This window comes from Gavia stellata, chromosome 33 (genome assembly GCF_030936135.1).
Source record: "Gavia stellata isolate bGavSte3 chromosome 33, bGavSte3.hap2, whole genome shotgun sequence".
Taxonomy (NCBI): Eukaryota; Metazoa; Chordata; class Aves; order Gaviiformes; family Gaviidae; genus Gavia; species Gavia stellata.
Genome location: NC_082626.1, coordinates 1,649,687 through 1,675,364, shown reverse-complemented (window position 1 = coordinate 1,675,364; position 25,678 = coordinate 1,649,687). Strand labels below are relative to the sequence as shown.

At 47.2% G+C, this 25,678-nt stretch overlaps 3 protein-coding genes and 1 pseudogene across 3 annotated transcripts; all 4 read right to left on the bottom strand.

Annotated features, from left to right (window-relative positions):
* Positions 1–2,088: 2,088 nt before the first annotated feature.
* LOC104259079 (feather keratin 4) lies at positions 2,089–2,439 on the bottom strand. Its single transcript, XM_009814383.2, has one exon. The coding sequence runs from the start codon at positions 2,437–2,439 to the stop codon at positions 2,089–2,091; it is 351 nt and encodes a 116-aa protein (XP_009812685.2).
* Positions 2,440–7,154: 4,715 nt separating this feature from the next.
* LOC132320157 (feather keratin 4-like) lies at positions 7,155–7,505 on the bottom strand. The gene has a single exon (XM_059832405.1). The coding sequence runs from the start codon at positions 7,503–7,505 to the stop codon at positions 7,155–7,157; it is 351 nt and encodes a 116-aa protein (XP_059688388.1).
* A 12,409-nt stretch (positions 7,506–19,914) lies between these two features.
* Positions 19,915–22,003, bottom strand: LOC132319992 (feather beta keratin-like; annotated as a pseudogene).
* Positions 22,004–23,738: 1,735 nt separating this feature from the next.
* On the bottom strand, positions 23,739–24,499 carry LOC132320103 (feather beta keratin-like). Its single transcript, XM_059832314.1, has 2 exons — positions 24,395–24,499; positions 23,739–24,059 (listed from the first exon to the last, which is right to left on the bottom strand). Exons 1-2 carry the CDS (start codon positions 24,497–24,499, stop codon positions 23,739–23,741), a joined length of 426 nt encoding a protein of 141 aa, XP_059688297.1.
* Between the last annotated feature and the right edge of the window lie 1,179 nt (positions 24,500–25,678).

Here is a 25,678-nt window from a genome sequence, read left to right as displayed (position 1 = left end):
GCAACCCACCACTCGTTATTTGCTGTAATTTGTTGTTTGGCCCAGGCAGCTGAGTAGTACATGCTGTGTGTGTAATCTGAGTTGTCTTTTGGTGTAGGCAGAGCCTGTGACTTGAGCTTCACAACTTCAGCTTCTGCTGCACAAATAGCTCCCCTGAAGGCAAAGCTGTTCAAATACAGGTAGATATGTAGTCCTCAAAGTTCATACCTTAACATAGCTATGTTCACTGTTAATGTTATTCAAACACTGTTATGAAGAACTTTAAAATGACTAAAGCTTGAGGTTTGGTTTTGCATCTTACTGTGGTCTAATAAGCTTAAACAATTTATGCTACAATTTCCCTTTTTGTCAAAAAATAAATGTAACTAACTACTGCATACAGATCTGTGGTGTATTTCTGCAAAGAGCCAGGTGTAGTGTGGTCGTTATGCTGGAATTCAATGGGGAACAATAGAAGAAAACAACAACAAAAATTAATTTACGCTGGAGGGAAGAAATTACTTACTCACCTGAACCTCTGCAAAACACCACACCCAAAATGGGTGGGCTTTAGTTATTATTCAAATATGTTTGAATAATTTTTCAAATGCAGATTTTAATTATATTTCAGATTGTAAAAGTGCAATTAGTATTTCTCTACCCGTGGCCATATGTGTCAGATCGACCTTCCTTGCAGAACAATGTCTTGGTGCCACTGATGAGTATGTGTTTGTAATCCATCACCCCAGAGCAAGGGATTGCATATAATCACTGGTACAAACCCTTTTCACAAGGCATCATTTCCTTCTGCCAGGGGTTACATGAGATATCACTCACCCGAATTTTGCTGCAGTTACATGCCAGGGCCTTGATTTTACATTTACTTCCATTAGTCATTTAGGAAGGAAAAGATCAGAGTCTACTTGTTTGGAGCTGGAGACCCCGGACTAACAAATTCATTTAAAGCCTTTCCATCCCAGTAAGAAGAGAAAGGGTTTTCGTACTCAAAATAAGCTTTGAAATTACAGACTTTTGCGTGGGGTGAAAATTCAACCTGCCATTTAGTTCCACGGATGCCTGCAGCCGGTGGGCGTACACAAGTACCTCTGCCAAACCCAACTATTTCAGCACCAGCCCGTGAAGATCCAGACAGAGGCACCAGGAGCTTGGTTTACAACGCAAGTTACAAATCTGCATTTAAGTAGCCTTAGATAGGTTGGCACTAATTACAAAGAAACACCTAATATAATTTGCAGGGGAGCAGATCTCCACTTAGAGCATTCCCCCTAAACTCCCTATGGTCTTTTCTCTTTGGGCTCCCACTCTGTCAGACCATGGCCATGAGAAACATTTTCTGATGAACAAGGGGAATTTGATAACAAGCAATTTAAGTGCGTGGACTTACCCCTGTGATGAAAGCCACAGTTGGGGAAGGAAATGCAGCAAATCTATACTACTTGTAGACAAAGTATCTACTCTGTATATAGTATCTGCTTTGCTACAATATATCTAATTTATTTCCATGAAAAGCATCTACTTTGTTACAAATGTTCCCAAAGTTTCCTGGATGTAAAATGATTTTATGGCATAGACATCGTCAGCCAAATCCTTACTTCCAGTCACCGTGAAAAAGTAGCTTTCAGTAAACAAAACAGAGGAACAGTAAGAAATTTTACAAAAAGTAAGCTGCTAAAAGTTTTTCAAACACCGGGAGGCTTGGGTTGCAATGCAGCATAACTTTAATGAGAGCAAAAAGTAGAATTAAAAAAGTACAAAGTATAAGTATATATTTCTAGGATTCAGTAAGACAACAGCTAATATGTCTTTTCATCCTGGATTTCTTTTCTCAGTGCTGTTGTGGAGTAAGACAATAAAGTCCCATCTACAGCAATAGAAAAAATATGTTTCATCAGAAGTATGAAATATTCAAAGAGTAAGACAAGCAAAAGGCCTCATTTTAGGAGATGCCAAGCTCCCACAGCTCCACTAAATCCAGGTGGAGTTGTGGGTGTCTAACATCACTTCTGAAAACCATGGCCATGAGCTCAGTCCTGCGTCGGGTCGTGCTTCAGCATTCCTGGTCATCTCTTCCTGCTCGCTCCTCACGCTTTAGCACGGCTCACTAAAGCCGCTGCGGTAGGTGTTGTAGCGACGGTAGGGCCGGCTGTACCCACTGCCCAGGCCTGGATAGCCAAAGGTCCCAAATCCCGAGGAGTTGCCGGAGGAAATAGGCACTCCCTCAGAGCTGAGGGTGCTGCCCACGGCTGCAGAGGTGGTGGATCCCACAGCGGTGTTCTGGGGGAAGGAGCTGAGGATGGGTCCGGGCAGGGTCACCACCACGGGAGGGGGTTGGATCACATACGTCGACTCTTGGCACTGCCTGACGCAGGGCTCGTTGCAGCTATTTGCCAGCGGGGTTGGGCTACAGGGGGTGGGAGGACACAGGTCGTAGGAAGACATGTCTGTAGGACAGAGGGAAGTCTGAAATACAAGGAAGAAAGTAAATGCAATATAAAAGCTGTGTTAAGTCTGTAAAAGTCAGTTGAGAGGATAACATATGTGAAAGTACCTAGAGAAGGTGGTCAGAGAGGTAATCACTTATTAGATCAAAATCCATTGTAGGCATTCTGAAAATAGCATAAAGGTTTCTCCTATTTTTATCAGGCTGCTGGAGGATCTCACTGCTCTGCGTCTGGCCTCTGAAGTGTGGTGCCAGTCACAGCAAAGTTTGCCCTAACCCTTACCATCAAAGGCATTTCCCATTCTTTGGTAGTTTCCCTTTGCAATGTCTCTCTGGAGAAGGTGCAATTGTGTCTGTACCAGGAGATGGAGAACAGCAGCTGGAGCTCTCATCAGGCATGGAAAGCGGCCCTGAGCTGAACATCGACCCGTAACTGGATTTAGTGTCTTGATGCTAGAACTTAGCTGCTAACAGTCCAGCCAGCAGAATTTGCAGAACTATAGGAAAGTGTTTGAGAAGCATCTTTTGCTCCCAAATGTCGTATGACCAAAACAGGCAAACTTGAAGTGCAAAGAAGGATTATTTTCCCAATCAGAGGTTTCAGCCCTGATTTGAATTCAATGTGTTTGAATCGGCTGGGATCCCTGTTTCTCTGCCTGTGGAGAGCAGGGCTTGGGGATAGATCCTGGAACTCAGCACAATTTTTTTTTTTTTTTTTTTTTTTTTTTTTTTTTTGGCTAGCCCCAGTTTCTTAAGATGAGACTGTATTTCCAACCAGCTTCATTGCCTAGCTACTCCCTTGGCATTGGTCTCTAAAATGGAGCATGAAGCTGCTTGTTTTGAGAGACAATATTGCCAGTATCCTCTAAGTCCTGTCTCATTACACCCTGTTTCACAAGTAAATAAAGCCTTTCTTTTTGAGAGAAATAAGCCTTTCTAATTTTCCTTCCCAAAAGGAAAAAAGCTAGCAATATTTATAAAGAACTAAGAATAACAACAACAACAACAAAAAAAGCAGTCATCAAAGTAACAGTTTAGCATTTAAAAAGACACCGGGTAGATTCAGACTTACCTGTTCACCTGGGCGAATAAGGCAAGAGAAGTGGATGGAAGAGTCTTGTGTTGTATAGGCTTTTATACCATGTTCCAGACTGCCTGCAGACCAGAGACATATATTATGCATGAAATTATTTAATGATCCGTACTTTTGCATGCAAAATCCACCAAACCGATCAACCCTATTTTTTTTTTTCTTTTCAAAATCTCTTCTAGTATTGCTCTATTTTTCCCCTCCCCTTATTACATTCACATTCCAGTATAGACAAAGCTTTCATCTTCACCAATGTGCACCCACTTAATTGCTTGGAAGACTGTGGTGACTCGTTTGAATTACAGCAGTAATTATGTTGCCTCCTAAGGCCAATGTACATTTTATGTTTCATTTTAGTCATCAAGACAATGCTTAAGGGGAGTGTATGTGATGCATAGTCCTTATTCAAGACTTCACTCCTTTAGGTGAACAATGATTTAGCTCTGAGGTGGGGGCCTAGGCTCAATTCACAAGCATTTCCATTTCAAGGACTCAGCTTTACCACAAGACAAGATGTGTAATAAGTATTCCCAAATTTTGCACTTCTGCACTGTTTCAGTTCCACACAAACATAGAGCTGAGAAGAGCACCAAATTTCCGTGAGTATTGTGAAGGTTAAAGAAAATTAAGACCAGTGAGAATTGCTGACCAGAGACAATAAAACATGTTCTAGAACTGCTTGGGCTAACCCATTGTTTTCCCAGTTTGTATGAATACAGCTAATACAAACACACACAAGACTGCATTTCTTTACCCGATCATAAATTTTAACTTCATTTTCCACGCCAAAGTCAAACAATCACACTTCTAATGAAAGAGCTTGGTTACTTAATCTTATTACTTTGTGACATTTATTAACTGCCTCTAATTCTTGATATGATTTCTGTGCAGTCTTTCATCTGAGGAATCACCATTATTCCTACCTGAAATCCCAGTAAGTCACCAGGATGTGCAGCAATTTTCACATCAAGTTAAGTATGAATGTGCATGTTAAAGATTGCTTTGAAGAATTGATTCTTAGAGGCAGTGCTCTGCCTGAGCCAAACTACGGTGTCGGTAGAAGTTACACCCAGCAGTTCTCCATTACATTTATCATTACATGATTTGTTTCACCTCTGCAGCACTGGCTGTGCTCCATCCTGCTGGAAATACTTGCACAGATGGAAAGCATGCAAAAAGCAGGGATCAGGTCTCTCCTCTTAGCACCACCATCCCTCAGCAAGAGATATGAATTAACTCTAAATGAAGAGTGTCTTTATACATAGGTTGGTCTTGGTCTTCAGAAGAACAAAGGACTTCAAAGTTCAGAACAGCTTTCCACTAATGGCTCAAATATGCAAAGTTTCACGCTACCTAATGTTCAAGGTACGTGACAAGATCTCAGCACTCGCATCACCTGGCTAATAACCTAATTTCAAAGTGTGTGAGTCAAGATCACTCAAAGGACTTCACAAACAAATTCAAGGTAAACACCTTCAGAAAATTTAATTATTTTATTAAAAATTTTCATAATTTATTTTAAAAAAATAAAGGCAAAACATCATCTTCTGTAAAATCCTATAACGCTACATATTTTAATGATTCTCCACAAGAAAATTGTCCTCTCTTTTTCTATAAAAGAAGGAGTCTTTTTCTTCCCTTTCCTCAAAATCTCTACCATCCAACATACTACCTGTAGTCTTTTTATGTATTTTAAAAAAATATTTCCTTATAGTAGGTGAAAGCTATCACTCACCTGGAGAATTCATTTCCCTTTCACCTGTAAAATGAGATAGCCAAGGAATGCTAACTTTTCCTCATTCTTCCCTCTAAGGACATAAACAGTTTTTCTTGGAGGGTGTATAATATTTTAGAAACAGACTCATTAACAGCCTGGAAATGTTTTCATTGATATTCTGCTGGTTTAGTCTAATTAGCACCTAGAGTTCACCCAAAAGGTTGAGACCCTTTGGATCTTGCTTTTTGGGATCATTAAGGCTGGTGAACCAGGACATAAGAGCTCTCACTTATGGATCAGTAATGGAGTTTCACATTCCCCACACTCAATTAAAACCCTTTGTGTAACAACAGAGTGCTCCCATGACAGGCTGGTGAACTACCAAATTGCCAAAGAGCTGACAAATTACTTACATGAATTGAAATTTGTATCATCTTTATGTTGACTTCAGAGGCTTGAGTGTTAATAGTACAAAGCATTCAAATGATCCACAGGTCTTTGAGATGAAAGAAGCTTTGAGGAAGGCTTTTCATCTGATGCCAGGATGAGACTAGACTGGTACATAAACCATAAGCAATTCAACTACTGGGAACAATTTAACTATTGGGGACAATTTAACCAGCTGCAACGTAATTTACATATCTGGAATAATTTGAATGCCTCAAACCTTCCCAGCATGAGATTCTCTTCATTTTTCCCCAAAAATCTATTGTTTCAATAGCTTCAGTGGCTGTTGCAAATCTGGTTTAAATCTCAAGTCCTTACTTTTAGCAAAAACAATTTACTTGTGAGGATTTGTAAAGGTTTTAATGCCTACAAATGTCCTATACTTATTTTATGCTAGCATGCTTCATTCCTTGACATGAGCATTTGTTGGAATTCTGTAGGGCTGCGGCCAGGACAGTAAAGACAGCCAGGCTTTTATAACGAGCCCTAAAATACACCGTACTTATGCGGTAAATATATCAAACAGTTTTGCTCTCTGTCACAAAAAACTGTGTGTATATCTCCTTTGAGACTTCTGTTGCTGTTCATGTTTTACTTCACAAATCCAAGCATTCAAGCAGTGATTTGATGGTAAAAGAATGTAAATCATTCTTTGCACCCTGCAGCTCCAGGTCAGAGTTATTGAGAGTGTGAATCACAAGGGGATTCCTTAAAACAAGTATCATTATATGCTAGATTAGATACCCTGCCATTTTGTTAGATCATAAAACACTTCCAACCTTGAGAATAATTTCTTGGCAGAGATGCAGAAAGCCAAGTATTATGATGAGTCAGTGTGGAATAAATATGCATTTCAGCTGCAAAATTAAATGTTTTCTTGATCTCGAGCTCTAAACATATGTTCTTCTCCTCTTATTAGTGGCCCCAGTAGTACTCATCTCATGTCTCCACCTGGTAGCGATGATCTACACAGTGATGAATTTCACCCGGAAAACGTTTCAAAAGAAGGTAGGAGGGGAATGAAAAAATAACAGAAGACTGGAGATATGATAAAAGCATAACTTTAATAATACCAAAGAGTGGATTAAAATACTGCAAAGCAACAGGTTTCAATGTGGGAAGAATGGCACATCTCATGGTGATATATTCCATTGCCAAAGCTCTTCTTTCAGTGTAGCATTGCACCGGGTCCCATCTACTGTCTAAATTATAATTTTTACAGCAGGCGGTATCAAATATAGTGATGCAAAGCAGAACTACATACTTATTAGAAATATAAAGTAGTATAAGAAGAGTAGGGGCCTCATTTTAGGGAACAACTAACTCCCACAGCTCCACAAACTTCAGGTGGAGTTGCGGGTATCTAACATCGCATCTGAAAACCATGGCCATGAGCTCAGTCCTGCGTCGGGCTGTGCTTCAGCATTCCTGGTCATCTCTTCCTGCTTGCTCCTCACGCTTTAGCACGGCCCATAGAAGCCACTGCGGTAGGTGTTGTAGCGACGGTAGGGCCGGCTGTACCCACTGCCCAGGCCTGGATAGCCAAAGCTCCCAAATCCTGAGGAGCTGCCCGAGGAGATAGGCACTCCCTCGGCACCGAGAGCGCTCCCAACAGCTGCAGACGCTGAGGATCCCACAGTGGTGTTCTGGGGGAAGGAGCTGAGGATGGGTCCGGGCAGGGTCACCACCACGGGAGAGGGCTGGATCACCACTGTTGAGTCCTGGCACTGCCTGACGCAGGGCTCGTTGCAGCTATTTGCCAGCGGGGTTGGGCCACAGGAGGTGGAAGGACACCGCTCGTAGCAGGACATGTCTGTGGGATGGAGGTAAGTCTGAAATACAGGACCAGAAGTGAATGCAATGTAGGAGTCGTATCGCACTTACATTTGCTTAGCTTAGATATCAGGACAACAGGAGCTTTCCAGGGATCCTTTTAGGACTTGAGTGGGGAGTGAGTTGAGAAAGAAACTGAATTCTTAAATATGCTACAAGAAGATGGAGGCTGAAATAATCCTGTCTCGGTTGTTGGTGATCCAGTGGAATAGCTGGCAGCAGAACAAAAGGACACATACGTGTATCATTACTTTAATTTTAGTATTTTGATTGGCTGCATGTCTGGAAAGACACTACTGAGACTCAGCACCAGGTATTCAGAGCATTGTAGAAGTAGTAATTATGAGTAATACCTAGCCACAAATGTACTTGTGGATAGAGTTTCATAGACAGCTGGAAAATGAAATGAAGAATTATTTTCCAGGTTCCAACTTCGTCTATGAAGAGGTATAAATTTCAATATAGTTAAGCGTACTTGAAGCCGAGGTCTTTGGAAATCTTTCCCAGACAACTTGTCCACAGACGTGCCATCCATTAGAAAGCCAGGAGTTCCCTGCATGCTCCCTGCGTACTCCCTGTGTCTGGTTCCAACACACTAATAAACACAAAGTTCGCTGTTTCCTACGCCCATCTCAGTTTGTCAGGTGCTCAGCTCTCCTCTTTTTTTGCTATTCTTTCCCCTTGTCCTCACAGTCCCTGAAACCATTTTTCTAAACTTGCAGGAGATGTCATTGCACCCTAGAACATAATTTCAAAACTTGGCAGCTATAAGACACCCAGAAGAACTTTTTGATGATGTCTATCATATTGAAGTCCATGTCTAGCAGAAGAAGGTTGAGGATATGTGATTATAGCCAATATCCTTGCTGAACTCAGTATGACTATTCCTTCTAATCCCAATATGCAGCTTCAGTTTGCCTTCATTTAGAAAGTGGTATTTAGAGCTCCAAAGCTTGTGGTTCAACATGATTGATTTTCAAAACCCGCAAACCTCTGCTTTAAACCTACCTAGTTTCCTTGCTCTCCAGCTGTTTATTTTAGTATCATCTGGTTCATTTTACCTTCTTGTTTCCCACTGTGCCCAGTAATAGATTCATCACAACAAAAATGGGAACACTGAAGAAGCCTCCCATGGAATGAACAGCAAAGAAAAGTTTTTTTCTGAATGACATTTCTGAAGATAAATGTATCCACATCCCTTACAAAACACTGTTGTTTTCATATCAGCCCAGTTGAAATTTCAGGCATTACAGATGATGGATAAGACCCTTAAAGGTATAAAATGCACATTGCTACTTGAAAGATGACTGACCACATAGATCTCTGGAATCATAGAATGGTTTGAGTTGGAAGGGACCTTTAAAGATCATCTAGTTCCAACCCCCTTGCACAGGTATTCTACCCATTCAGTTTGTTAACCTTTTTTGGTTTTATTATCATTGTTATTATTAGAATTTGTTGAGTCAGTTAGCATGTCTGAAAGCCCACATTTGAATAAACTTATATCACCATTTCAATGATCTATATGGCCAAGTCAGGACTCCAGAAATACCTGCAATTCTAACAGCAAAAAACAACTTTTTATAAAGAAAAAGTCTTCCCCCCAACCAATCCAGCAACTAGCAGAATACTGTGGAGAAAAAAAGAACAGCAATCAAATTGTTATGAAGGCAAGAATTCAGCAAATCGAAAAAGAAAAGTAGATTTGAACTAACCTTGTTCACAAAAGAGGAAAAAGGTAAGAGAAGTGGTAGAAAGGACCTCGAGTTGAGTTAGCTTTTATACTGCATCTCGGATGGCCTGAGGACCACAGACATCCTTTGTGCATGAAATTATTTACCAACGAGTATGTCCTGAAAGCTAAATGTTTCCAACTGATTAAATGTCTTTTCCTTACTTTGTTTTCATTTCCTTATCTTCTGACATACATATTCCATCATACAAGTTTCTCTCATCTTCTGGTATTATGGACCAAATTTATTCCAGTGCCACCTTGCAGCCACAGCAAAATTTATTCTCCAGTGTATGTTTCACTTTAGTCATAAGAAAAGATATTACGAAGAATTTATACAATACATAATTCATCATTCAAAGGTATTCTTTTATTAAGAATATGAGTGTAAATCCTTAATAAATTCTGGTCTCCATCAATGTTTACAAAGCTCTGACTCCAGCCAAGCATAAGAACAACCTAGACTGAACTTCTGTGTTTTGTGAAGACCCTGCAAAAAAGCACAAGCATCTGCACACCTGAACCCCCCCGAATCCAATGAGAAAGAATCAGAGTCCTGTGTGAAATTCAGAGAAAAATACTGTTATATCAAATTTGGACAGTATCACCCTATTATACTTTCGTAACACAGTTTGTGGCACAGCTGAGAGCACACAGGGACATTTAAACCTGATTTATCAGTTCTTTTATGAAGAGAACCTATTACTCCCCTCTGTACAATCTCAGACCACAAATGTGAATGGCACTTCACAAGTCATCTTGAGGACACATACGAATTTTAAACTATTTTGAGGTATTACCCTTGCACAAGGAGTGGAGTCATTGGGGAAACAAAAAACACAGAAGAGTCCATTTGCCATTGTATTTCTTCCCACACTACAGACTGCAGTACAACAGTGATTACACTCCAGACTGATGGAAGTTCATTGCATAAGTGGAATATATTAACAAAATTTAGTATGTTTTTTAACTTCACTTTGCAATCTCTCCTGTACAAGCTTCTCCTTTTGCATGAGGATTCATAGACATCTGGGAAATAGAATTTTTTGGTCTTAGGTTTCCAAAGAAGAAGGGCTTCAAAGTCCTTCACAGTTTTCATTAACAATGTGCATATTCACAGATTAAGTTCATGATATTTGATGAGGTTTTAACACCCTCATCATCCGTCCAATGAGATGTCTTTAAAACCTCTGAACCAAGACCATTCTTTGCCATCTATAAGCCCACACATAGGTTTATACCTCCACAAAGTGAAGCCATTTGTATTTTAACAGACTCTATGAAAAACAACACTGAACAATTCTTTAAAAAAAAAAAAATTAACCTTTTACAAATTTTTAAACTGCTTTCCATATTTCAATAACATTATCTAAAGTGACCCACCTACGCTCTTAAATATTTCCCTTCCTTTCCAGACCTAAACGACGCTACCAACCCATAAACATATAAACATGTACATTTTTGAAGTACAAATTCTTCTGTAGCAACAGGTGCCTACTGGCAACCTGGGGAATTAATTTTCCTGTAAAATTTGTAACATCCACAGAAGTTTTCAACACTTCTGTTCTGCTTCCTTCTACTAATACAAGAGCTTCTATTTGGTATGCTACCTCACATTTTAAAAGCAAGCTCATCAGAGATCACTGCAGTATTTTCAAAAAGACTCCTGAACTGTCTCCTGACCATGGCTCAACTCCAGATTGGTCTGATTGGCTCAAAGAACTCATCCAAGAGGCTTGAAGCCCTCCTCGGAGATCTCCTTGGAGATTTTTTTAAAGATGGTGAACAAGTTAACTAGCAACTGTTCTTAAGTGGGTCAGGCAGAGAATTGCACACAAAGAGCTTTAGTAAGTGTCTTGAATGTGATCTTAGATTGTGCTCCAGAGACACCAGCAAGCTAACAAATTGCTGAGGAGCTGAACAAAAATATTAGACTGGTTTTGGAGTAATTTCATGTTGACACTAACAGAGTCAGTATAAAAGTACCAGAAATTAAAAGTACTCATAAATTCTGAAGATGAAAGAATTTTTCATGGGTAGAGTGTTTCTCATGCAAAGCCAGGGTGAACATAGACTGGAAAACAAAGCAAAACAATTTCATTATCAAGTAAAGGTTCCACCTGCAAAAATATGTGTGGGAACTAATTCATGCAAAAAAGGATGCCTCAATAGTCTCATAAATTTGTAAGCATCCATGTGCATAGTTATTGTACCCATTTCTCCAATCTTAACATACAAAGGGGACATGGTTTTCGAATGGATGTTCACATTCTTCAAGAACTGTCTCTCTGATGACACATTTAATAAAGGCTTCAACATCCTGCACAAACACTTCATGATGCCATACTGTCTGAAGATTGCTAGTTCCAGGATACTGCTTTCTTTTTTCTTTTAAATCAGCAAGCATAGACTTCTGTTCTTATGGCAGAGAGCAGCTCTCCAAGCTTTTTCATTCACAACAAGCACCACCAATATACCTTTCAGGATATGCTGTTGTTGGACACAGGCCACTTAACCAGAAGTTTCATTCTCCTGAAACTCATTTCTGTACTCTTTATGCTACATGACCATTTGCATTGTAGAAAGACGCCTTCCTGCCACCAAGAATGAAGCCATTCTTTGATGTACATCAGAGTGCAATCAGTGATTCCTCACAGATCTGAGTGAATAACTAATTACTTCAGTCATACCAGTTCTGTCAACAGGGCACTGTATGCTTCTGTATGCATTCCAGTCCCTTCAATTATTTGTTTAGAAAAGACACTCATAGAAACCAATTTTCAAGCGGAGACTCCACTCAGTCTAGTACCTATTGATTTACCATCTTTCATACTTTGCTTTTGCTGCCTCAAGCCACAGCCTAAAAGGGGACAGATCCCATCTTATCTCTAAGCTACTTTTTCCCCCTCCTAATTTGGTAACTTTGCAAGGAAGTAATTCTTAAATAAAGAAAACTTAGAACATAAGTGTAAAACATTTGAAAAAAATAAACCTACCTCTTTTCCCCCACTGTGTAGACATTTGGACTGGCTCCAGCACTGAACCTGAATGCCAGACGTCTTCCATCTGGTTCCTCCACTATTTCTATCTCAGCACTCTGATACTTTGATTTTCAAATAGATTTTAGTGGGCTCTAAAAGAGGAAACCCCGCACGAGTCATCAGAAATTACACAACTCTCATTCTTATTGCTTTCCTGTGCTATGTCCTGCCAGACCCCGCGTAGCTGCAGTGGGAGAAGAAAGGAGTCGATGCAATAAAAAACCTGAATAAATTTCTCGAAACTTATGTACCTACTGACAAAGGTATTCTTTATTATTCTTTGATGTCTCTTAGTTGCACACAATGTGCTGAGTTTTAACATCTTCGAGAAAATTCCTAGATGATGAGTAACAGGATTAAAACCAAACTGTTCTTAAGGGAAATACCTATGGCCATTTATCTAGTGCTTCATTCATGTAATTTTTCCTCTGTATTATGAGAGTTCTTCTGTGGATTAGCTAAGGAATAAGATTTATTGGATTTTGCTAAAGGCTTGTAAGAGAGGACACCAAATCCCATCATAAAAATTTATTAATGATACAATCATATAAAGAGGCTTATTACTCTGATGAGATTTGAACACTCACTTCAGCTTTGAAGTCTTGAGTCAAGATCAGTCAAAGCATTTCATGGTTAAAGCTTCAGAGTCTGGTAGTATTCAATCTAACCAAAAATAGAGACCCAAATACTGCTTCTGAAAAGCTTACTATGCAGTTTCAAAGATGCCAAATAAGTGGTAAGATCAGAAAACTCCCAACTTGAAATATCACAATTGCACTTTTACACACAGATCTGGAAAAAATTTTGGAAAAAAACTAGCAAGAGAAATATATATGTGAACCTGTTCAATGCTTCACAAAAGTGTAAACAACAAGGAAATTATTTTTGAGGTTGACTGTGGGGACTATTCAATTGACATCTTCCACTGAAAAGGTACTCTGCATAGATTTTCCATATAAAGAAACATTCCTCCCCAAGGGGATGAAAACAGGAGAAGAAAAACACAATGAAACTAAAATTCAGATGCAATATCAGTTTAATGATAAAAAGTCAAGTAGCATGCTGCAAAACAAAAGGAATATATATTTATATAAGGGAAATAAGACATTTAAACCATTCCAACTGAAAGCCAGCAAGCAAGACTCTACTTTTCCTTAATTCCTGAATAAAACCCCTCCACTCATCATTTAAAAGTTCAACATTATACCAACTAAATGTGAAATTCAAAATCACAGATGCAAGGAAAGTCATCAAAAGCAGGAATTTCAAGAATAAGACATCAGTTGGCCATGTGTCCAGACAGCACCTTGCTTTCCTCCCTCCTTTGCAGGAGGGCACAAGGGTGCTCAGCCCATCTGGAAACCCTGGCCAGCAGCAACATCCTCAGTCCGGCACCTGGCTTTGGGCTTCCTGGTTGATGCATTCGGTGGACGTCCGGCCCGCCTTTAGCAGGGCAGGCACCTTCTGCCACAGTAGCGGCCACCAAGGCCAGAGAGGCCAAAGCCCCCGGAGGAGATGGGCACTCCCTCCTCACTCAGGATGCTGCCAACAGCAGCAGATGCTGACGATCCCACAGCGGTGTTCTGGGGGAAGGAGCTGAGGATGGGTCCGGGCAGGGTCACCACCACGGGAGAGGGCTGGATCACCACCCGGGAGTCCTGGCACTGCCTGACGCAGGGCTCGTTGCAGCTGTTGGCAAGCGGGGTTGGGCCACAGGGACGGCACAGATCGTAGCAGGACATGGCTGTGGGACGGAGGTGCACCTGGGAGAGAGGGCAGGGAAAAGCGCAGGGAGCGCGTGAGGCGCAGCCTGACAGCCTGCTTGGAATAAGAAAAGTATTAGGCTGGGGAGAAGCAACAGACTGTGAAGGGAGGAAGAGAGCCTTAGGAGACACAATCCCCAATGAGGGGGGCATACAAAACACAGACAGGACTTCTCACATCGGCCCACAGCGAAGAGCAAGGAGAAAAAAGACAATGAGAGAAGGATCAAGCACCAAGGCACTCAGCAAAACCTACACCAAGGCCAAGACTCAGTCAAGCCCAAAAGACAAAGAGGAGAACAGGAGAAAGAGAAGAGGCAAAGGTGGTTGCAGCTCACCTTGTTCACCAAGGAGGAGAAGGCAGGAGGAGTGGATGAGGAAGCCTACTGTTGGACTGGCTTTTATACTGCTCCAGACCGCCCCAGGCCCAGAGGCACCCTTTGTGCATGTAATGTGTTTACCAACAAGCTCATCTTGCATGCAAAGCATCACAATTAAAGAAATGGGGACACTGCTTATGTTCCCTGCAACGCTGCCTTTTCATTTCCCTCTTCATGCCATGCCCATTCAGCCACACAGGCTCCTTTCAAGTGACAGTATTAGAGGCTAAAATGTATCCAGGGGAAATGACACAGAATTAAAAGAAGAATGATCACATTGCACAGTACCTGAGCAAGGGAAATGCAGGGGCAGTAGGCAGGTGCAGCCCAGAGCCCAGCTCAAACACCAGGTTCATGGTGATGAAGCAGGATCAACATGAAGCAGGGCAGCCAGCCCACAGGTCAGGAGCAGATCCAGTGACAGTAACCTGGGTCAACAGAGCCCACTGATTGCTGACCAGGGCCATAATGACCAGACAGATCCAAGGAGAAGCTGGGAAATCAGTGGGCAACGTAGGGTCTGGGTCAAGGGGTCTCATGGTCAGGCATAAGCAAATCTGCAGAAGAACAGGAGGCCTACACTCCTGCCACCGAGCTGAGGAAAGGTCTTAGGGCTTGGGACAGAGCTTAAATAGAGCCCTGGGTTGAAGGGAAGAGGGAGGCGTGAGAGACCCCAGGTGAGGCTGATCAGGGCCATTGGGCCTGTTGTAACTGCACTCAGGCCACTGATGTGCAAGAAGAGGAAATCTCCTGTGCACCTGGGACACAAGACACCACCTCCAACTATCTCACCTATAGGGGAGAAGGACTTGTTCCTTCAGGAAAGGAAGCTTACATGAGGTGCACAAGAGCAAAACCTGTCTTTTCTTCTAAGGCTCCTTTCAATCACACGCCTGCCCAGAAAATCCGCAGGTAGAGTCTCTTCCCGGACCTCAATGCTTCCCACAGTCAGAGCCTATGGCGAAGCCCTGCCCAAAGGCTCCAATGCCCTGCCGCACCCTGTGCTCTCTGACCACGTGCTGCAGATGCTGCCTTCCCTCCCTGGTACGATCTTTTTGCCCCACCACGCTTCTGCCGCCAGCTCAGCGTGGCTCATGAGTGTGGATGGAGAGCGCATTTCCTGAGGGCCTTCCTGCACAGCAGGGCACAGGGGGTTTGCTGACAGCAGCTGTCTTTACCACAAAACAGAGCTTTAGCAGTGGGGAAAGGCACTGTGGGGGTTCCCACAGCGTATGGGACAGCACAGGAGGTGCCCCTCACTCTACCTGAAGCAGGACTGGGGGGCACGGGGCAAAACATCACATGTGGAGGACTAGAGCATGTGGGAGGAAGGGATAGGCAGCTTGTCCTCTCCCACATCCCCCGTGGCAGGAGCAACCACCACATCCCAGTGGAGTAGACCATGCCAACTACATGTCAGCTTCACCCACAAGCAAGGTTACTTCCCTCCCTGATGTCCGTGGTCTTGCAGCTCAGGGCAGAAAGGCAGCAAGACGCAGTGGCTGCATCCTGGAGGGTTTCTTGCTTTTCTTCCTCTGGTGTGCAGAGCACAGAGAGGGACTTGCTGAATGCCCTCACTTCAGTGTCCTGGGCCACAGGTCACGTAAACTCCCAAGCAGTGACTGTGCAACTCTGCCAGGATTGCTCAGTTCTTCAGAAAGGGGCCTGAGAGGCACAGAGAGGTGGTCTGGGTGAAGGTTTACAACTCTTGGGCATCTGACACACACCAGACACATCTTGGAGCCATGGAAAGCATCACAGGGCTTTGCTGACAGACACAAGTCTGGTGTTTAGGACAAAGGCATGTGGGTGATGTTGGAAATGTCTATCACATGTAATGGAGAGTCTCCTCCAGGGGACCATTTTAGTGGGACACACACACTCCCAGTCCCCCAAAAAAGGCGCAAGTGTACCACATCCCTTCAGCCACACCTTTGCCCATTTCAGCATCCCATTACCCCCTGGACAGCTTGGCTGGGCATCCCAGGAGGGAAGGAACACGAGGACACAAAAGCTACAATGCAGCGTAAACTTTAATGAGTCTAAAGAGTGAAACAAAGCAGTGCATGGTGGAAGGGACCCGGTCCAGGCTGCTACAAGGCAGCTGACAGTCAGGCACCCCTTCACAGCAATGGGACACGTGTCTTCCTCCCACCCACATGGGGAGAGGGTGATGAGCAGGGACCCTCTCAACTTGCTTCAGGATGAACCCATGGCACAGGACAGCAGCAGACAACACAGACTCATGATGCAGAGAAGAAAGCAGGAGAAGATGTCAGTTGGCCGTGTTTCCAGACAGCACAGGCTGGCACCTTGCTTGCCTCCCTCCTTTGCAGGAGGGCACAAGGGTCCTCAGCCCTTCTGGAAACCCTGGCCAGCCACTCCGTCCTCAGTCCGGCACCTGGCTTTGGGCTTCCTGGTTGATGCACTCAGTGGACGTCCAGCCCGCCTTTAGCAGGGCAGGCACCTTCTGCCACAGTAGCGGCCACCAAGGCCAGAGAGGCCAAAGCCCCCGGAGGAGATGGGCACTCCCTCCTCACTCAGGATGCTGCCAACAGCAGCGGAGGTGGTGGATCCCACAGCGGTGTTCTGGGGGAAGGAGCTGAGGATGGGTCCGGGCAGGGTCACCACCACGGGAGAGGGCTGGATCACCACCCGGGAGTCCTGGCACTGCCTGACGCAGGGCTCGTTGCAGCTGTTGGCAAGCGGGGTTGGGCCACAGGGACGGCACAGATCGTAGCAGGACATGGCTGTGGGACGGAGGTGCACCTGGGAGAGAGGGCAGCGAAAGCACAGGGAGCGCGTGAGGCGCAGCCTGACAGCCTGCTCGGCAAGAGAAAAGGCACAGGCTGGGTAGAAGGGAGAGCCTGCATAGGGAGGAAGAGACATTAAAGACCCCCAGTCGCCATCACGGCCCGGCAAACACAGACAAGATTTCTCCCACTTCCCCCAGTGTGGAAGAGAGAACAGAGATGCTGGGAGCAGGAGCAAGGAGCAAGGCACTCAGCAAAAGCTATAACAAGGCAAAGACTCAATCAACACCAGAAGACAAACAGGAGAACAAGGAAAATAGAAGAGTGAGACAAACGTGGTTGCAGCTCACCTTGTTCACCAAGGAGGAGAAGGCAGGAGGAGTGGATGAGGAAGCCTGCCGTTGGATGGGCTTTTATACTGTTCCAGAGCACCCCGGGCACGGGGGCACCCTTTGCGCATGTCATGTGTTTACCAACAAGCTCATCTTGTATGCAAAGCATCACAATTAAAGAAATGGGGACACTGCTTATGTTCCCTGCAACGCTGCCTTTTCATTTCCCTCTTCATGCCATGCCCATTCAGCCACACAGGCTCCTTTCAAGTGACAGTATTAGAGGCCAGAAGGTTTCCAGGGGCAATGACACGTCAGCACAGGCAGGTGATGCAGCCAGTGATGAGGAGCATCCCACCTCGCCAGGTGATGCCAGCCTCTTGCCCTCCAGGGCCTCACTTTAAAGTGCTTCCTCATGAATGGGCCAGGTCTCCTCATAACCCTGAGCCTTCAGCCGGGACATCCTCATGCAAGGGTCGGCACCATCGCTCGCTCTCCCTCCTGCTGTGCTTACTCACACTGAATTAGGCATTGCCTTTCTAGGCAGGGCACCTCCGCTCTTGGGTTTTAGACTCTCTCTCCAAGACTGAGCTTTGCTCTTGGCAGAAGTTTGCCTTGCTCCTTTGCCATTGTCCTTCTCCCCTTTGTCCACACCCGCCTGAAGCAGCAGAGTACCAGTGGTCAAGAATGAAGGCTATGCCCCTCCCAACACTCTTTGCTGGAGACCTCTGGCAAAGTTGGAGGCAGCCCTCTGACCAAGGCACGTGCTGACCAATCGATAAACGTACTTCTTCCTGCCCGTGTCTGTGCCACAACTCCTGCTCTGGCCATCCAGGCTACTGGCACACCAGGCACGACCAAATACATGGCAGGATTTCCACAGGACACCCAGCCCTGCTCAGCAGCAATCTGGGAGCAGGAGTCTTGGCAAGGAGAGTCAGAGGAACATGGCACAAGAGCTGCCTCCTACTTAATCTGAAGTACAGCCAGAGCAGCAGGACCTGTGTATTGCCTACGATGGATTGAGAGACCGAGAACAGAGCTGACGGGGTGCCACTCCCTCAGTGTCCCCAGCTTGAGCCCTTGTCGGAGGGACTAAAGGTTTACTGCTTGGAAAGTCTCCACACACAGCCTGCACAGCAGATGAGTGAGGTTTCTGGAGGAGCTGCTGCAAGTCTGTTCCAGACTCATGTCCCATCAGGACGCAGTGACACACACAGAAGGTCTCCACAACAATTAGTGCTTTTGATCACAACACTGCTCTGGTGGGGACAAAGATGCTTTTCCTGCTCCCTTCTGGTCCTCCACAGAGCTTCCAGGACATGTCACTGACACTGCTCTTCTCTTTCGCATGAGGGACAACCATCCCTGAGTGTCCATCCCCCTGAGCCCCCTCCCTTACTCATTTTACACAGCCATGCTCAACCCAGCCCCATTGCACCAAAATCTAGCAGAGGGCTCACATCTCCCCTTCCACAGTTGACGTGGCTGCCACATGTCTTTCAAGTCCTTTGGCACTCCCTCCAGTTCGAGGGTTTGGAAGAAGTGCTTGGAGGAGGGAAGGGCAAGGACACATTGCGAGTGCTAACATGCAACCAGAGCCTTGGCCAGGTGGGTGTTAGCCTGCATAGAAATGTCTTCCAGCAGGTCAGTGACTTGCCTCATCAACTGGAAGCCACGATCCAACCTCACTTGGTACTCACATGTCCCATGAGGGAGCTCCAGGCCACCCTTTGCATGCTCAGACAACACCACATACCCCTCCACTGCCCCATGTCTCTTCCAATGACCATGGCCCTTAAGCCTACTCAGCTCCTACAGGCACCACAGAGGTCCACCACTGGCCCTTACCTACCCACCCTTGTCCCCTCCAGGGCATCACATTTCCCATTGAGCAACTTGGCTGGGCATCCCAGGAGGGAAGGAACACGAGGACACAAAAGCTACAATGCAGCGTAAACTTTAATGAGTCTAAAGAGTGAAACAAAGCAGTGCATGGTGGAAGGGACCCGGTCCAGGCTGCTACAAGGCAGCTGACAGTCAGGCACCCCTTCACAGCAATGGGACACGCGTCTTCCTCCCACACACTTGGGGAGAGGGTGATGAGCAGGGACCCTCTCAACTTGCTTCAGGATGAACCCATGGCACAGGACAGCAGCAGACAACACAGACTCATGATGCAGAGAAGAAAGCAGGAGAAGAAGACGACATCAGTTGGCCGTGTTTCCAGACAGCACAGGCTGGCACCTTGCTTGCCTCCCTCCTTTGCAGGAGGGCACAAGGGTCCTCAGCCCTTCTGGAAACCCTGGCCAGCAGCAACATCCTCAGTCCGGCACCTGGCTTTGGGCTTCCTGGTCGATGCATTCGGTGGACGTCCGGCCCGCCTTTAGCAGGGCAGGCACCTTCTGCCACAGTAGCGGCCACCAAGGCCAGAGAGGCCAAAGCCCCCGGAGGAGATGGGCACTCCCTCCTCACTCAGGATGCTGCCAACAGCAGCGGAGGTGGTGGATCCCACAGCGGTGTTCTGGGGGAAGGAGCTGAGGATGGGTCCGGGCAGGGTCACCACCACGGGAGAGGGCTGGATCACCACCCGGGAGTCCTGGCACTGCCTGACGCAGGGCTCGTTGCAGCTGTTGGCAAGCGGGGTTGGGCCACAGGGACGGCACAGATCGTAGCAGGACATGGCTGTGGGACGGAGGTGCACCTGGGAGAGAGGGCAGCGAAAGCACAGGGAGCGCGTGAGGCGCAGCCTGACAGCCTGCTCGGCAAGAGAAAAGGCACAGGCTGCGTAGAAGGGAGAGCCTGCATAGGGAGGAAGGCAGGTGAACAAGCCGCGGTCCCAAAGGCAGCCCTGCAATGAAAGCCCAAGACCACCTCCCACATCCATTGGTGTTGACCCCAAGCCAAGACTCACGATCACGCCAAAGGATCAAGGCTCTCTGCAAAAGCTACCGAGGCCAGAAGACAAAGAGGAGAACAAGAGAAAAATGAGTGAGGCAAAGGCACTGCTACTCACCTTGTTCACCAAGGAGGAGAAGGCAAGAGGAGTGGATGAGGAAGCCTGCCGTTGGATGGGCTTTTATACTGTTCCAGAGCACCCCGGGCACGGGGGCACCCTTTGCGCATGTCATGTGTTTACCAACAAGCTCATCTTGCATGCAAAGCATCACAATTAAAGAAATGGGGACACTGCTTATGTTCCCTGCAACGCTGCCTTTTCATTTCCCTCTTCATGCCATGCCCATTCAGCCACACAGGCTCCTTTCAAGTGACAGTATTAGAGGCCAGAAGGTTTCCGGGGAAGTGACACAGAAGTGAAGGAAGAAGATGAAGGCAGCGAAGGAGATGGCCAATCTTGTCAGGTTATGCCAGCCTCTCACCCCCCTGGGGCTTGTTTTGAGGTTTTGTCCTAACATATGGGGACTCATGTCCTTCCTAACCTATCATTAAAGGCAGACTTCCATCAAGGTTCCTATGGGAGGACCAGCCACATCCTCAGCTTTCCCTAGCAACCAGCTCAGGCTGTCTCAGACACTGGTTTTCCAAGCATGTCAGCTCTGCCCTTGGGCTTTAGCCCTTCTGTGATCTCCAGCATTCCTCTCGGGAGAAATAAGCCTGGCTGTTTGCCCTCTCGCCTCCATCAGCAGCACCTGGAGGTCCCCGGTCACCAGCACAAGCAGGTTTCAGAAAGAAGGACATTGCTCTGCCACAACCAAGGATTGCTTAGCCACTCCTGTCAAACTGGGATGCCCCCCACAAACAAAGGCACATGCTGGGGACCAAAGACATCTGCTTTCCTCCTCCCCATGGTCCATGCTGCAACTTCTTCTTTGGCCCTACATACTGACAGGACAGCACACACAGGTCCAAACACTCAGCAAGATTTCCATGCGACACGTAACCCTGCCCAGAAGCAAGCGACGGCTGGCAGTGCCAGCAAGGACAGACTGGAGAGCAGCGGATGCCAGGATCTCCCCAGGGATGCGTGCCAAGGGAAGGATTCAATGCTCTGCACTGCACTTCCCGGGGCAAGACAGGGGCTGAATGTCCCCAGGAGGAATGACAGCCCAGCTTGGGGCACCAGCTGCACTCCTCTGACACCCCAGGCAGGTCCTCATTGCAAAGGGTGGACAAAACTCCTTCCCCAACTAGGTTGGGACTCCACCAGAGACAGGCAACTCTCTAATCACAGAGGCCCAGGCCAAATTCCTCACGGAAGGAGATGAAAAGGGCTGAGAAGGTGCCCTGTGCTAACCTGATGATGACAGTTAAAGGCCATCCAAACAGAAATGCTGTCAGGGCTCAGTGAGAGCCAGCTGGTCCTGCAGGATGGGAGCCAGGAGGTGGGCAGGATTACAAGGCCAGGAGGGCAGCAGCCTCACTAGCAATGGCCCCAGGGCACAGTACCTGAGCAAGGGAAATGCAGGGGCAGTAGGCAGGTGCAGCCCAGAGCCCAGCTCAAACACCAGGTTCATGGTGATGAAGCAGGATCAACATGAAGCAGGGCAGCCAGCCCACAGGTCAGGAGCAGATCCAGTGACAGTAACCTGGGTCAACAGAGCCCACTGATTGCTGACCAGGGCCATAATGACCAGACAGATCCAAGGAGAAGCTGGGAAATCAGTGGGCAACGTAGGGTCTGGGTCAAGGGGTCTTGTGGTCAGGCATAAGCAAATCTGCAGAAGAACAGGAGGCCTACACTCCTGCCACCGAGCTGAGGAAAGGTCTTAGGGCTTGGGACAGAGCTTAAATAGAGCCCTGGGTTGAAGGGAAGAGGGAGGCATGAGAGACCCCAGGTGAGGCTGATCAGGGCCATTGGGCCTGTTGTAACTGCACTCAGGCCACTGATGTGCAAGAAGAGGAAATCTCCTGTGCACCTGGGACACAAGACACAGGCACAGGGGGTTTGCTGACAGCAGCTGTCTTTACCACAAAACAGAGCTTTAGCAGTGGGGAAAGGCACTGTGGGGGTTCCCACAGCGTATGGGACAGCACAGGAGGTGCCCCTCACTCTACCTGAAGCAGGACTGGGGGGCACAGGGCAAAACATCACATGTGGAGGACTAGAGCATGTGGGAGGAAGGGATAGGCAGCTTGTCCTCTCCCACATCCCCCGTGGCAGGAGCAACCACCACATCCCAGTGGAGTAGACCATGCCAACTACATGTCAACTTCACCCACAAGCAAGGTTACTTCCCTCCCTGATGTCTGTGGTCTTGCAGCTCAGGGCAGAAAGGCAGCAAGACGCAGTGGCTGCATCCTGGAGGGTTTTTTGTTTTTCTTCCTCTGGTGTGCAGAGCATAGAGAGAGGGACTTGCTGAATGCCCTCACTTCAGTGTCCGGGGCCACAGGTCATGTAAACTCCCAAGCAGTGACTGTGCAACTCTGCCAGGATTGCTCAGTTCTTCAGAAAGGGGCCTGAGAGGCACAGAGAGGTGGTCTGGGTGAAGGTTTACAACTCTTGGGCATCTGACACACACCAGACACATCTTGGAGCCATGGAAAGCATCACAGGGCTTTGCTGACAGACACAAGTCTGGTGTTTAGGACAAAGGCATGTGGGTGATGTTGGAAATGTCTATCACATGTAATGGAGAGTCTCCTCCAGGGGACCATTTTAGTGGGACACACACACTCCCAGTCCCCCAAGAAAGGTGCAAGTGTACCACATCCCTTCAGCCACACCTTTGCCCATTTCAGCATCCCATTACCCCCTGGACAGCTTGGCTGGGCATCCCAGGAGGGAAGGAACACGAGGACACAAAAGCTACAATGCAGCGTAAACTTTAATGAGTCTAAAGAGTGAAACAAAGCAGTGCATGGTGGAAGGGACCCGGTGCAGGCTGCTACAAGGCAGCTGACAGTCAGGCACCCCTTCACAGCAATGGGACACGCGTCTTCCTCCCACACACTTGGGGAGAGGGTGATGAGCAGGGACCCTCTCAACTTGCTTCAGGATGAACCCATGGCACAGGACAGCAGCAGACAACACAGACTCATGATGCAGAGAAGAAAGCAGGAGAAGAAGACGACATCAGTTGGCCGTGTTTCCAGACAGCACAGGCTGGCACCTTGCTTGCCTCCCTCCTTTGCAGGAGGGCACAAGGGTCCTCAGCCCTTCTGGAAACCCTGGCCAGCAGCAACATCCTCAGTCCAGCACCTGCCTTTGGGCTTCCTGGTCGATGCACTCGGTGGACGTCCAGCCCACCTTTAGCAGGGCAGGCACCTTCTGCCGTAGTAGCGGCCACCAAGGCCAGAGAGGCCAAAGCCCCCGGAAGAGATGGGCACTCCCTCCTCACTCAGGATGCTGCCAACAGCAGCGGAGGTGGTGGATCCCACAGCGGTGTTCTGGGGGAAGGAGCTGAGGATGGGTCCGGGCAGGGTCACCACCACGGGAGAGGGCTGGATCACCACCCGGGAGTCCTGGCACTGCCTGACGCAGGGCTCGTTGCAGCTGTTGGCAAGCGGGGTTGGGCCACAGGGACGGCACAGATCGTAGCAGGACATGGCTGTGGGACGGAGGTGCACCTGGGAGAGAGGGCAGGGACAGCACAGGGAGCGCGTGAGGTGCAGCCTGACAGCCTGCTCGGCAAGAGAAAAGGCACAGGCTGGGTAGAAGGGAGAGCCTGCATAGGGAGGAAGAGACATTAAAGACCCCCAGTCGCCATCACGGCCCGGCAAACACAGACAAGATTTCTCCCACTTCCCCCAGTGTGGAAGAGAGAACAGAGATGCTGGGAGCAGGAGCAAGGAGCAAGGCACTCAGCAAAAGCTATAACAAGGCAAAGACTCAATCAACACCAGAAGACAAACAGGAGAACAAGGAAAATAGAAGAGTGAGACAAACGTGGTTGCAGCTCACCTTGTTCACCAAGGAGGAGAAGGCAGGAGGAGTGGATGAGGAAGCCTGCTGTTGACTGGCTTTTATACTGCTCCAGACCGCCCCAGGCCCAGAGGCAACCTTTGCGCATGTCATGTGTTTACCAACAAGCTCATCTTGCATGCAAAGCATCACAATTAAAGAAATGGGGACACTGCTTATGTTCCCTGCAACGCTGCCTTTTCATTTCCCTCTTCATGCCATGCCCATTCAGCCACACAGGCTCCTTTCAAGTGACAGTATTAGAGGCCAGAAGGTTTCCAGGGGCAATGACACGTCAGCACAGGCAGGTGATGCAGCCAGTGATGAGGAGCGTCCCACCTCGCCAGGTGATGCCAGCCTCTTGCCCTCCAGGGCCTCACTTTAAAGTGCTTCCTCATGAATGGGCCAGGTCTCCTCATAACCCTGAGCCTTCAGCCGGGACATCCTCATGCAAGGGTCGGCACCATCGCTCGCTCTCCCTCCTGCTGTGCTCACTCACACTGAATTAGGCATTGCCTTTCCAGGCAGGGCACCTCCGCTCTTGGGTTTTAGACTCTCTCTCCAAGACTGAGCTTTGCTCTCGGCAGAAGTTTGCCTTGCTCCTTTGCCATTGTCCTTCTCCCCTTTGTCCACACCCGCCTGAAGCAGCAGAGTACCAGTGGTCAAGAATGAAGGCTATGCCCCTCCCAACACTCTTTGCTGGAGACCTCTGGCAAAGTTGGAGGCAGCCCTCTGACCAAGGCACGTGCTGACCAATCGATAAACGTACTTCTTCCTGCCCGTGTCTGTGCCACAACTCCTGCTCTGGCCATCCAGGCTGCTGGCACACCAGGCACGACCAAATACATGGCAGGATTTCCACAGGACACCCAGCCCTGCTCAGCAGCAATCTGGGAGCAGGAGTCTTGGCAAGGAGAGTCAGAGGAACATGGCACAAGAGCTGCCTCCTACTTAATCTGAAGTACGGCCAGAGCAGCAGGACCTGTGTATTGCCTACGATGGATTGAGAGACCGAGAACAGAGCTGACGGGATGCCACTCCCTCAGTGTCCCCAGCTTGAGCCCTTGTCAGAGGGACTAAAGGTTTACTGCTTGGAAAGTCTCCACACACAGCCTGCACAGCAGATGAGTGAGGTTTCTGGAGGAGCTGCTGCAAGTCTGTTCCAGACTCATGTCCCATCAGGACGCAGTGACACACACAGAAGGTCTCCAGAACAATTAGTGCTTTTGATCACAACACTGCTCTGGTGGGGACAAAGATGCTTTTCCTGCTCCCTTCTGGTCCTCCA

What these genes read in the sequence shown, in the direction of transcription:
- LOC104259079 (XM_009814383.2), bottom strand. Translation starts at nt 2,439, where the DNA reads ATGTCTTCCTACGACCTGTGTCCTCCCACCCCCTGTAGCCCAACCCCG.
- LOC132320157 (XM_059832405.1), bottom strand. Translation starts at nt 7,505, where the DNA reads ATGTCCTGCTACGAGCGGTGTCCTTCCACCTCCTGTGGCCCAACCCCG.
- LOC132320103 (XM_059832314.1), bottom strand. Translation starts at nt 24,499, where the DNA reads ATGCGCAAAGGTTGCCTCTGGGCCTGGGGCGGTCTGGAGCAGTATAAA. An exon ending in GCCTTCTCCTCCTTGGTGAA is followed by an intron (nt 24,060 to 24,394) that starts CAAGGTGAGCTG and finishes TGCCCTCTCTCC; the next exon opens with CAGGTGCACCTCCGTCCCAC.